Source organism: Aquarana catesbeiana, linkage group LG01 (genome assembly GCF_042186555.1).
Source record: "Aquarana catesbeiana isolate 2022-GZ linkage group LG01, ASM4218655v1, whole genome shotgun sequence".
Classification (NCBI taxonomy): Eukaryota; Metazoa; Chordata; class Amphibia; order Anura; family Ranidae; genus Aquarana; species Aquarana catesbeiana.
Genome location: NC_133324.1, coordinates 296,552,225 through 296,566,314, shown reverse-complemented (window position 1 = coordinate 296,566,314; position 14,090 = coordinate 296,552,225). Strand labels below are relative to the sequence as shown.

Genomic DNA, 14,090 nt, shown 5'->3' with positions numbered 1-14,090 from the left:
TTTTTGTACTATTAATTGGTTTATATTTTTTTTGGTAATTAATAAAACTGGTTTTGTATTCACATTAGTGTTCTCTGTTGACCCACTTTAGAGAAATCCTCTTTTTCTCCTGTTTTTCCCAATATGCATAAAAGGGCAACTTGAACTGCATCCAGGCTTCTGTCTGTATGATAGGTCTATACTTACCCGCTGAAATTGGCCACCACTGATAATACTTATTGGTTGATCCGGGCAAAACTTCTGTTTTTTTTTTTTTCACAGAGCACAGGAAGTCAGCACATCCTCCATTTATAGAACTTTGGAGTTATTTACGAAAGGCAAATCCACTTTGTACTACAAGTGCAATCTACAAGTGCAAAGTGCACTTGAAAGTGCACTTGGAAGTAAAGTCGCTGTAGATCCGAGGGGGACATGCAAGGAACATAAAAAAACAGCATTTTAGCTTGCACATGATTGGATGATAAAATCAGCAGAGCTTCCCCTCATTTCAGATCTACCCCTCAGATTTACAGCGACTGCACTTCCAAGTGCACTTTCAGTGCAATTTCAAGTGCACTTGTCGTTTGCACTTGTAGTGCAAAGTGGATTTGCCTTTCGTAAATAACCCCCATTGTGTATTTTGAATACAGAATACTTTATTAATCCCAAAGGAAATTGGGAAATTGTTGGGGAATACAGGTGTTTTCTGAGTGGATGAGGTGGAGGTGTAAAGTGGTCCACCCCATCCAATCAGACTATGCCTTGTACTTACTGAAAAAATATAAGAAGTTCTATAGGTGGCAGTGCTGAGCAAGCGACTTGTGTAGGCTATATTAACACCAACATGTTAAGTAGACCATGTTTCCCACCACTCCGAGACAGTGATGCCACGTACACACGATCGGAAATTCGGCCAGCAAAAGACCAATGGGAGCTTTTGGTCAGAAAATGCGACCGTGTGTATGCTCCATCGGACTTTTGCTGCCCGAATTCCAGCCAGCAAAAGATTGATAGCATGTTCTCAATTTTTCAGTCGGAAAAAGTTCCTATCCGAAAATGCGATCGTCTGTAGCAATTCCGACGCGCAAAATTCCTACGCATGCTCGGAAACAATTCGGCGCATGCTCGGAAGCATTGAACTTAATTTTCTCGGCTCGTCGTAGTGTTGTACGTCACCGTGTTCTTAACGGTCGAAAGTTCAGCGAACATTTGTGTGTATGCAAGCCAAGCTTGAGCGGAATCCCTTTGGAAAGGCCATCATATCTTTTTCCGACGAGAAGTCCAATCGTGTGTACGCGGCATTAGGTTCATTTACTAAAGACAAATAGACTGTTCACTCATTGCAAGAGATTTTTCCCTTAGCTTAGTGAATGGGGTGAACATTCACTTTGCAAGGATTACCCAAGCATGCAAGTAATAGAAAAAATAAATCATTTTTGCTTGCACATGATTGAATGATGGAAGTCAGGGGAGCTTCACTTCATTCACTGGGGAAATTCTCCTGCAAAGTGAACAGCCTGTTTGCCTTTAATACATCAATCCCATTATTGTGCTTCTGATGAACATTTCAGAATGTTGCCTACTATGTCTTGGTTGCCCAGAGCGATGATTCATGCTTTCTCTCTCATTTTCTAAGCTGCCTTCTGCTTCCTTGCCATGGGCTCCTTTCAGACACCTTTGATAAGTGAGGCCCAGTGTTACCTATGCATTCGCTTTTCTCTCTACTTCCCATCACATTTATCTTGTTTGAATATGGCCTGTCACTTTACTCTTTGTTTCATTGGATCTGTAAGTCCCTTCTCAGAGACCCTTTTGCTCCCCAGGCTTCCTATTTAACATGCAGTTCATTTGTCTCATACTAAGTAGATCGGCTTCATACTAATGAATGAGACTCCAGCTCTGGCCTACCACAAATGGTACAGTTCTTGTTGTCCATTGAGGTCAGTCAGATTGTCCCTTTAATTCCATCTGAATTGGGAACATGAAATGAATTGGATGCTGAAGAGATCATATGTGTAAAAAAGCACAGAGAGATAGAGGGATGGATGGGGGTAGGGAGGGATAGAAAGGTGGAAGGATTGATAGATGGAGGAATGGATAGGAAGACGATGGATGAAGGTATGGATACACAGGGGTGGGTTTACTAAATGCAAACAGGCTGTCCACTTTGCAAGTGCATTTGCTCTAGAGCTTAGTAAACAAGGGAAAGTGCTGCTGACTTCCACTATCCAATCATGTACAAGCAAAAATGCTGTTTCTTTTTTTATTTTTCCTTGCATGTGATTAGGTATTCTTTAGAAAGTGAAGCTTTACCCTATTTACTAAGCTCGGAGCAACTACACTTGCAGAGTGCAACTGCCCTTCCAAAGTACACAGTCTATTTGCCCTTAGTAAATCAACCCCACAGTCACTGTAATGTATACAGCATATCACTAATACTCTTGAAATCTGTTGGTAATGTGATAAATTGAGGAACTTGTAACAGAGTCATGTATGCATTACTAAGGTATATATGAATCTGTCGCAACTCTGAACTGTCGCAACGCTGAACTGTTGCAATTCGGAACTGTCGCAAGCACCTCTCCTACAAAGTGGTCAAGTTTTACAAAGACACTATTTGGAAAAGTTGGGAGAGTGATTGAAATGTACTAAATATCCGTTCCAGAGGAGCCTAAAGATGACCCCCCAATCTCTACTCTATAAACCTGTATACCTGAATATGGTGGAAATAAACAATCATACTTGCCTATCGCTTGCGCCTTTTTTTTTTTTCATGCTTACCTAATTTTGCCCTGCCTCTGTGCTGCTTAGGTACTTGTTCCTGTGCTGCTATTTAGAAAATATCTGTGATGCTGCGTATGCACAAGATGAAGTTCATGATGTCATGCGCTTCATCTTGAGCATGCGTCATACAACACTACCACCAAAAAAAAAAATGTTCCCAGCATATGAATGTCATTTTGTATGGAGTATGTGCAAGATAAAGCACAAGACGTTATTTGTTTCATCTCACGCATAAGCATTGTGACAATACAACCCCTGGCAAAAATGATGGAATCACCAGTCCCTGAGGATGTTCCTTCAGTTGTTTATTGTTGTAGAAAAAAAACAGATCACAGACATGGCCAAAAACTAAAGGCATTTCAAATGGCAACTTTCTGGCTTTAAGAAACACTAAAAGAAATCAAGAAAAATAATTGTGGTGGCCAGTAACAGTAATGCCCCATACACACGGTCGGATTTTCCGATGGAAAATGTGTGATAGGACCTTGTTGTCGGAAATTCCGACTGTGTGTAGGCTCCATCACACATTTTCCATCGGATTTTCCGACACACAAAGTTTGAGAGCAGGATATAAAATTTTCCGACAACAAAATCCGTTGTCGGAAATTCCGATCGTGTGTACACAAATCCGACACACAAAGTGCCACGCATGCTCAGAATAAATAAAGAGATGAAAGCTATTGGCTACTGCCCGTTTATAGTCCTGACGTACGTGTTTTACGTCACCGCGTTTAGAACGATCGGAATTTCTGACAACTTTATGTGACTGTGTGTATGCAAGACAAGTTTGAGCCAACATCCGTAGGAAAAAATCCATGGATTTTGTTATCGGAATGTCCGATCAATGTCCGACCGTGTGTACGGGGCATTAGATTTATAGAACAAGCACAGGGAATAAATTATGGAATCACTCAATTCTGAGGAAAAAATTATGGAATCATGAAAAACAAACAAACAAAATAACACTCCATCACTAGTACTTTGTTGCACCACCTCTGGCTTTTATAACTGCTTGCAGTCTCTGAGGCATTGACTTAATGAGTGATAAACAGTACTCTTCATCAATCTGGCTCCAGCCTTCTCTGATTGCTGTTGCCAAATCATCTTTGCAGGTTGGAGCCTTGTCATGGACCATTTTCTTTAACTTCCACCACAGATTTCTCATTGGAACGGCACCAAACAAAAGTTCCAGCATCATCACCTTGCCCAATGCAGATTCGAGATTCATCACTGAATATGACTTTCATCCAAACATCCACAGTCCACGATTGCCTTTCCTTAGCCCATTGTAAACTTGTTTTTTTGTGTTTAGGTGTTAGAGATGGCTTTCTTTTAGCTTTTCTGTATGTAAATCCCATTTCCTTTAGGCGGTTTCTTACAGTTCAGTCACAGATGTTGACTCCAGTTTCCTCCCATTTGTTCCTCATTTGTTTTGTTGTACATTTTCTGTTTTCAAGGCATATTGCTTTAAGTTTTCTGTCTTGACGCTTTGATGTCTTCCTTGGTCTACCAGTATGCTTGCCTTTAACCACCTTCCCATGTTGTTTGTATTTGGTCCATGTTTTAGACACAGCCGACTGTGAACAACCAACATCTTGTGCAACACTGCGTGATGATTTACCCTCTTTACCTACATACTAACAAGCAGATTTAATCTGATGCAGGTGTTAGTGTTTGTAATGAAAATTTACAGGGTGATTCCATAATTTTTTCCTCAGAATTGAGTGATTCCATAATTTATTCCCTGTGCTTGTTCTATAAATCTAAATGTTACTGGCCACCACAATTAGTTTTCTTGATTTCTTTTAGTGTTTCTTAAAGCCAGAAAGTTGCCATTTGAAATGCCTTTAGTTTTTGGCCATGTCTGTGATCTGCTTGTTTTCTACAACAATAAACAACTGAAGGAACATCCTCAGGGACTGGTGATTCCATAATTTTTGCCAGGGGTTGTATTGTGTGATCTTACAGTTTAGGTGCGGGATATCTCTAAAGGCAATGGTGACGGTGCCTTCCCAGGGGACATCTGTGTGGCTGGAGCAATGTCACCACTGCCTTCAGGGAAACCAGGAAAAGGGTAAGTAAAGCAGACAAACATTTAACCACTTCAAAACCGGCCACTGTATATAAACGTCCTGGACTTTGGGGGGGATATCTGAATGATGCCTGTAGCTACAGACATCATTCAGATATCATTATTTTCAGCCGGCGATTCTGTGCACGATAAGAATGATCATAGTGACAGTTCTGCCGATTGATCGTTCTTATAGGAGACGGGCTTTCCCGTGCCATTGGGAGCCCGGAGAATGAATCGGCCAGCGCCGGATGAGGAGGATAGAGATTTCTGGTGACCAGATGGTCACCAGTCATCTCTATGACCGTCGGAGGCCCAGGCGCGATGTTATGAGGTCACGCCCGGGAAATAACCGAAGCCAATAAAATGCTTTCCAGCCTGGAGGAGAGATGTGGGGTCTTATTGACCCCACATCTCTCCATAAAGAGGACCTATCACATAGATTCCTATTACAAGGGATGTTTACATTCCTTGTAATAGGAAAAAAAATAATAAAAAAAAAAGTGTAAAAAAAGTGTAAAAATAAAAAAAATTAAGTAAAATAAAAAAAAATAAATTAAATCGCGCTCAGAAACAAACGCACACGTAAGTCCCGCCCACATATGTAAACGCTGCTCAAACCACACATGTGAGGTATCACCGCGTGCGTTAGAGCATGTGCAACAATTCTAGCACTAGACCTCCTCTGTAATGCTAAACTGGTAACCTGTAAAAAATTTTAAAGCGTCGCCTATGGTGATTTTTAAGTTATAAAGTTTGGCGCCATTCCATGATTGTGCACAATCTTAAAGCGTGACATGTTAGGTATCTATTTACTCAGCGTAACATTATCTTTCACATTATACAAAAAAATTGGGCTAACTTTACTGTTTTGTTATTTCTTAATTCATGAAACTGTTTTTTTTCCAAGAAAAAGGCATTTGAAAAATTATTGCACAAATACCGTGCGAGATAAAAAGTTGCAATGAGCACTATTTTATTCCCTAGGGTGTCTGTTAAAAAAACATATATAATGTTTGGGGGTTCTGAGTAATTTTCTAGCAAAAAAATTATCATTTTTACATGTAGGAGAGAAGTATCAGAATAGGCCCAGTATTGAGGTGGTTAAAAATAGTTATGCCCTGTACACACGAGCAGACATTTCAGCGTCAAAGGTCCGACGGTCTTTCCGACGGACTTTCGACGGAGTTATGACGGACTTTCGAACGACTAAAGTCCATTCGAAAGTCCGTTCTTTTGGACGTGATGACGTACGGCCGGACTAGAATAAGGAAGTTCATAGCCAGTAGCCAATAGCTGCCCTTGCGTCCTTTTTTGTCCGTCGGACTAGCATACAGACGAACGGATTTTTCGACCAGACTCGAGTCCGTTGGAAAGATTTGAAACATGTTCCAAATCTAAAGTCCGTCTGATTTTCAACAGAAAAGGTCCGCTGAAGGTCCGATGAAGCCCACACATGGTCGGATTGTCCAACGGATTCGTTCCATCAGACCAGTCCGTTCGAAAAGTCCGCCCGTGTGTACACGGCATAAGGCGTTTTTGATTAATTTGGTACTTTTGTTGGGTGCTCCTTTGAACATACTGCCTTTGGGGCACTCTTGCCCTGGCCTAAATATTGGATCACTACATGACCTGTGTTATTTAGTTGTCCACTGCTAGAATCCTTACATGCATGTGTTCCTAGGAGGATGAACTAGAGAACTTGGTCTGGAATCCCAAGGTTATATCTTTGGCCAGATGGCCTATGTGTGTGTTGTGAACTTGATTATATCCTTTGGCCCTGGTTGGGCCTTGGAATGTGCTGCAATAGCTATTGGTGCTGTTTCCTAATAGTTTTTGTTCGCTGGGTTTTTTACCGGTGTAATATGTTTGCTGTCTTGTATGACTTTTATGTTGTTATACTTTTTAAAAATGCAATAAAAAAAGAATTTAAAAAAATGTTAGGCAAATTCACATCAGTATGAAGAGATGCATGCTGAAGTAGAATTTAGGAAAAGAGAGGAAAAGACTGCAGAAAGGATACAACACAAAAATTCCACGTATGACATAGCATGGAAGAGGTCTTATTTACCCCACTTTCCCAATTACCAATGTGGTGGTATTTCTTTATGAATCTGTTAGGCCCCTTTTACACTGGCAGAGTCTCTCCGCTGATCCCTGCTGAGCAGGCGGGTGACAGGTCCATGTCCGCTCCGCTCTGCTAATGCAGAACGGAGACAACCCACTTTCCACTATGGACAGTCGGATAGAAATGGACCACCTGTCCGTTTCCATCCGACTGTCATCCGATCCACCAGAGGCAGAGCCAAGACAAGGGGTGGGCAGAAGGGACGGCTGCCCTGGGCGCAGCATGTATTGTAGAGATGGGGGTGCTGCAAGTTTCTACTATAAGGCTGACAGGAGTAGTGACAGGGGCATCTCTACTTCTGTCAGCCCAGCACTGGAAGTGGCAAGGAGAGGAGGAGAGAGCCGTGAAGAGGTACAGGCTGTGCTCTCTCTCCCCCTCCTCCTCCTCCTCATAAGCTCACACATAATGAAGGATGGGGGCAAAATATTAGCATCTTTGCCCTGGGCACTGGAGGATCTTGGCCCGACACTGGCTAGAGGGATCGAATCATATGTCTGTGGATGTCAATAGACACATGTCTGTTGACATCCGCAGAGCTAATTGGTCCATCCATGTGGAAGGAGCCTTACAGCAATAGCACCATACAGTAAAAATCTTGCAAATAAGAATTTGCATGCTTAGGTACTGACAAAACGTTGCATGGTTTTCATGAATTTTTTTTTGGCTCTAAACTTCCAACTACATACACACCGCCAGAAATGTGTTGCAGATGAATTGCCCCCAATATGTAAATGGTTTAACCTACCATAGCTTTTGTAAATCAATTCATCTTTTCGTTCACACACTCCTGTCACACTGCATAGCCAGGTAGAATCACTATTATTTCAAATATGCAGGTTGCTTTGTCAGCATTCTGTTCATTGGACAATGAATCAGGAGTGTCATTTTATTGTCCAATAAGCTGTACACCCCTCAAGCTTCACCCCCGCTAAGCTGCTCGGTCCCTGGCTTGGAACTCGCTGAAGCTTTCCCACTTCTTCACCGTCCCCGGCTGGTAAGAAGACTGCTCTGGTACTTGCTCGACCTTACTCACAGTGATCTCCGGTAAAAAGGTGTATGGTCCCTTAGTGGCGACTGCCTCCCTTTTACCTCTGACCACAACTGATTCCCCATCCGGCTGAACCTTTGCAACTCGGTTGGACTTCAGTTCTGCAGTCCCAACCCTAACCTGCTTCTCCTGCTCCTGGATAAGCCTCAGGCAGCCTAGCAGCCAGGTGTCCCCGGGATAGGCCTCTGGCTTCGGGCCTAGCAGCCCAGGGCGACATAACACACGTCCACCTAGACAGCCGCCCAGGTGGCACAGAACCCTGATCACCTGACTCCACCCAAATAAATAGGCTCTCCCAGCAGTCCAAGGGACTAAAGAAACCCCTGCAAATTGGCACCCATCATTCATAATCTGACCTTGCAAAGCCCTTGTCAATCTAATGTCACCAGCCACAGTGCCACCTAGTGACAGAAGTGAAAAGGTGCCGCAATGCCAGAATTAGAGAGGAATCATTGGATCGACTAACAGTTAACCAGGATAATTACTTCCTTGCAAACTAAATTTGTTAGCAACCCTGCCTAAACACCAGGATGATACAGGTGAATGATTTAAACTGCTTTCATTCAAACATGGATTTCAAGCAGAATGCCAGACACAGAGCCTTTTCTCCATTCTGTTGTGTATAAAAAAGTTACCTCTGCTGAGGTTTATCCCATATTCTCATGGCTGCTATCTATTGTCAGGTTTTACATGACAGTGGAGGAAAACCCCAACTATAACTCCTCTTAAAAATATTCCCTCCCCCTCCTCCTAAGTATCCTGCCTAACCATTTCAAAAGGATCTGTACATTTACCTGGTTTTTAAGCCACTTCAGTCACGTGATCCTGCGGATCCATGTAGGGAGAGCTCTACAATGACTGTGAATTCCGGGAATGGTGACGCCACCCATAGGCTCTCATATTCCAGCTGTTTTTGGTGCTCCCTCCTCTCCCCTGCAGCAGCCACTCACTGACACAGGGGAGTTGGAGCTGCAGGATCACTTGACTGGACTGGTATTAAAAATAGGTAAGTATACAGGTTAGGTATTAGGAGGGGGAGAGAACATTTTTAAGAATAGTTATAGTTAGGCTTTCCTTCCATTTTAAAAGAGCAGAGACCCAGGCAAGGGGTAAACCAAAGCAGTGGTAACTTTTCTGGGAGTTCCGCTTTAATTGCATTTTATAAGTAAATTGGAAATGATGTAATTATACTTGCCTTGAAAAGAGTTACACACAGAACACCTTCTTCAGAAGCATGGCTAGGGCTTTAAAAAAAAAACAAACTGCATTGTGGTTGACTGAAGTAGTGCAGAAAAACACTTCCCTTGATTGTTCCCAACCTAACTGTAACTGCTCTGTAGACCACACTGGAACCCTAACACACAATCTTCCCCAACCCAAATCTTAAAGAGTAACTCCACTTTTGCAGAAAAAAAAACCTTTTTGTGTGATGTACATTGCAGGGATTTTACCAAACCTTGTAGCAGATTTCTACCGTTTGGTACTCTGAGGAAATAGCTGTTTTGTTTCACCAGATTGATTGCATACTCATCCTGAATGGGAAGGTCTAGTTTATTATTGATGATACACTTTCTGTGTTTTAAGAGGGAAGCTGAAGTATCTGCATCCCTTTAGAAGTGATTAACCCTTGGGGAGTATACCACCAAAATGTATATTTCTATTGCAGAGGATGCCTAAAATCTTACTTGTATCTTGGTGCAGACTTCTGGGAAACTCAATGAGCCACACAAGAAGGAATTTACGTGTCTGGGGAAGTTCTGTACATCAACTGCGTACAGAACTTCTCCAGGTCACCATGTTATACTGAAGTTTACAGAAAACTGCAGCACTACAAATTATTTCCAATAACCTTAGGCAGCTGAGAACAGAGGGCATGTGATGACTTATAAAAATAAAGGGGGGGGGGGTATTTATAATGTTTTTTTTTATTTTATGCATATACTATATCTTTTTCCATGAATGTGGAGTTACTCTGCAACAGTCAACACTCCCTCTTTCCTAACCCTAATACTCACCGCTCCCCCTATCCAGACGCTTAGGCTTCATGTACACACAGCCTACTTTGACCGCCGCCCATGGGAAAACGCAAACTGTTTTGCCACGGTTTGTGTCTTCCGGCGGTTGGTGGTCGAAAAGTTTCTATAGTGAATGCGATTCTTCCGCGTTCAGGAGAGGGAGGTTGAAACTCCTCTAAATGCAGCAGCTTCTAAACTCTGGTAAAAGCCTGTGTGTACATGGTTTAGGAGCTTCGGCAAAAAAACTCCAAAAGCTGTAGTGTACATTATTTATTATTATTATTATTATTATACAGGATTTATATAGCGCCGACAGTTTACGCAGCGCTTTACAACATTAGGGCAGACAATACAAGTACAATACAATTCAATACAAGAGGAATCAGAGGGCCCTGCTCGTTAGAGCTTACAATCTAGGAGGGAGGGTCAAGTTATACAAAAGGGTAATAGCTGTGGGGGATGAGCTAATGGAGAAAACAGTGCAGTTATTAGATGGAGGCAGGATAGGCTTCTCTGAAGAGGAAAGTTTTCAGGGATCGCCTAAAAGTGGATAAATTTGGAGACAGTCTGACAGATTGGGGTAGGGAATTCCAGAGGATGGGCAAGGCTCGGGAGAAGTCCCGGAGGCGGATATGGGAGGAGGTTATGAGGGAGCTAGAGAGCAGGAGGTCTTGGGAGGAACGGAGATGGCGATTAGGTTGGTATTTTGAGACTAGGTTAGTGATGTAGCTGGGGGCAGAGTTGTGGATGGCTTTGTAACTTATTGTTAGTATTTTGAATTTAATTTGTTGGGCGAGTGGCAGCCAATGGAGGGATTGGCAGAGAGGGGTAGCAGACACTGAGCGGTTTGTAAGGTGGATAAGTCTGGCAGCCGCATTCATGATGGACTGCAGGGGGGACAGTCTGTTTAAAGGTAAGCCAATGAGGAGTGAGTTGCAGTAGTCAAGGCGAGAGATAACCAGGGAGTGAATCAGGAGCTTTGTGGTTTCATTGGTTAGAAAGGGACGTAGTTTAGAGATGTTGCGGAGGTTGAGGCGGCAAGCTTTGGAAAATGATTGGATGTGGGGCTGAAAGGAGAGTTCAGAATCCAGGATAACACCTAGCACCCTGACATGTGGGGACGGGTGGATGGTTTTGCCATTGCTCTTCACAGAGAAGTCAGGGGAAGAGGCACGTGGGGGAGGAAATATTATAAGCTCAGTTTTGGACAAGTTGAGTTTGAGGAAGTGGTGTGACATCCATACAGATATGTCGGTTAGTAAGTTAGTGATGCGTGAAGAGACTGATGGAGTGAGTTGAGGGGTGGAGAGATAGATTTGCGTGTCATCAGCATAGAAATGATATTGAAAGCCGTGAGAGGCAATCAGCTGACCCAGGGAAGAGGTGTAGATTGAAAATAAAAGAGGTCCAAGAACAGCCTAACCCTTAAACCTTACCCTACACAAAAACTAACACTTAAAACTTCCCCTACCTAAACTTTAACACTCAACTCCCCCTCACCTGTAACTTAAAGTGGTAGTAAAGTCAGCATTGTGAAAAGTTGCTGACAGACAGGGCATGTATGACCCTATCGGTCTCTTCTGTCATAAATGTTTCTTCCTGCTTGGCAGCCATAATGTACACCGAACCACGCATGCGCAGCTCAGCAAATATTTAGGGCTCCCTATCTGTGCCGCTACGATGTGACTACCATACACATGTGCGGGAGTGGCGTCATCACGACCTGCCCATTCAAGCAGCCGAAGGCACAGAACTTGGAAGGAAGACGGGGAGTAGATAGAAGCACCCTGGGCCCGCTGGATCGATCACAGTGCAGCGCTGGAGAGCTTGGTTTGACAGGTAAGTGTGCCATAATATGCTAGTATGCTGTGCATACAAGTACATTTTGGAATAACAAACCTAGGGGACCGAAAAATGAAGAAATGACAGCGGTCTTTACTAACACTTTAACGCTCAACTCTCCCTTTATCTGAATCGTAATACCTAAACCTTCTCCTACCTGAACCCTGGCACTCAACCTTCTACCTACCTATTCCATAACACTCAACTACACCCTTAGTTGAACCCTAACACCCAGCCCTCACCCTAACATTTAACCAATATGTTGTACCATTGTGTGGGATAATCAGCCTAAAAGGGAACCCCCATCTATATTTGATTCTGGCTGTGGAAAGTACCGTAGTGATTTCTTTCATTTTTCTGCGTCTGTCGTAAGAAATCACATTTAACCAATATGAACCCTAAACATGTTATATGATATCATTATAATCAATAATAAGTATAGGACAATGCAAGTATGAATGTAACAGCCACAATACTGCCCCAAAAAGCTTACATTCTAAAAAGGTGAGGGCACAGAAGAAAAGGAAGACCACATAAGGCAAAAGGTATATTGATGATTTTGATTAGGTCATACTGTTAACACATTTTCTCAAAATGTGAATTATTAGTAAGCCTTTTTTAGCAGTGAACTCTCCATGACAGTTATTCTAATTCTTGATACAAGCAAACACGCATCATATTACCTCATTATGTTACTCAGTGTTGCCCTAACACTGCCAAAACGTTCTCTCCAATACTGTCATGCTTGGCACTCAGTTCTTGCCAGCGCTAGGCTAGTGGTACTTGTGGTGGAACAATATACCCCAGCACACACTGCCAGCCAGAAGCTAACGTGACCTGCTGGACCTTGTAGTTCTCTGGAAAATTTCACAGCCACACATTGAGCTAACATTTTGGTAGCCTCTCTCTATTATTGACTACATCTCTCATCTTCTCCCACCTTCATTAAAAGACAGTAAGCTCACCCTCTACTCTTCAGCATTCCTTGACCTTGTTCTTGAGCCTACTGTAGAGGTCCAAGGACAGAGCCAGACGGAAGGTGCTTAGTTATCCCATATCCAGGAATGAGAAACTTTCTGAGATGCTCCAATGTCCCAAAAAGTACATCTTCTCCTGTAAGCCCACATTGTGGAGCCCCCTCTGTTTTCCCTCTCACTTGATATTATGCAGGCCACAAGTTTAACCTCATGCTTGAGATGATTGTAGCTGTATTAGTGCACTTACAACAAAAACAAGTAGGTATGGTCCGTGATACTTTTTTTTAATAACACTATTTCAGGGTGTTCCCGAGTCCTGCTTGGACTGAGAAGAAGGGAACACCCCGAAAGCTTGTCCTGAAAATTGAAATAAAAAGAGTATCACGGACAGTACTCAGTTGATTAAGTTGGACCGTAGGAATCCTTGACTTAGGATGATAGATCACAGAAAGTTCTGACCCTGACAGCACTGCGGTCATTGAAAGAGACAACACATACACCTCTATTGCATTGTTAGCAGTGAACTTTAGAGAGGAGCATTGCCTGTCCTGTACACAAAGGTGTACAACACTCCACAGAAAAGTACCGCTCCTCATCCCTCAGCTGGGTCACCAAGCCATTGACTGACCACCGCCGCAATAATCAAGTTAGCATGATAGCACTACAGGGGTTAATTAAAAAGTCAACAAAGAAGTTTACTGCATCCTACCCTTTCTCTCCTCTTTACAGCCTGTTGCTCCATTGTTCCTCAGGCAGTAATGGCAGGGCTGACAATACAGGCCATGGCAATGTGCTGAGGAAACTTCTACAGGTCACACAGGCTCCTGTTGCGCAGCTCTCTAGCACACTCTTACAAGTAACGGTTTCGTACTGAGCATTTCCCAGGAAAAGTTCGCCATATTTTCACATCCTTTTCTCGTAGCCAAGTCTCACCCCCCCCTTTTCCAAGGAGGAGGTGGAGGAGGAGGGGAGGGCGGAAAGAGGTTTCAATTTTCCCTGCAAAGTCAAACAATGAGCTCAGCTCTGCTGGAGTTCAGTTACGTTCTACATTGAGCAAAGAAACCCAGGCAACAGAAGCAGTGCAAAGTGTGCGGAGACCCAGGCCTGAGCCTGCTGGAGAGGACTCACTGCAACTACTGCTGTGCTACATGACTTGGTTTTACTTAACTATCATAGGGTCTGATTTACTATAGGGTGTAGTGAAAACTATCAAGACATAAATGCAAAGACTTGCTTAGCTTTGTTG

The 14,090-nt window shown here is 43.0% G+C and overlaps 1 protein-coding gene across 2 annotated transcripts in view; it reads right to left on the bottom strand.

Moving 5' to 3' along the window:
- The window catches only part of TTC28 (tetratricopeptide repeat domain 28), an 832,034-nt gene extending 818,241 nt beyond the window's left edge, over positions 1 to 13,793 (bottom strand). The window contains exon 1 of one of the 2 annotated variants that reach the window (XM_073629346.1): positions 13,554 to 13,793. In XM_073629346.1, the coding sequence (XP_073485447.1) occupies positions 13,554 to 13,586 (33 nt within the window). In that variant the 5' untranslated portion in view covers positions 13,587 to 13,793. The remainder of the gene's footprint in view (positions 1 to 13,553) is intronic. The other variant, XM_073629347.1, reaches the window with a different exon arrangement.
- Positions 13,794 to 14,090: the final 297 nt, after the last annotated feature.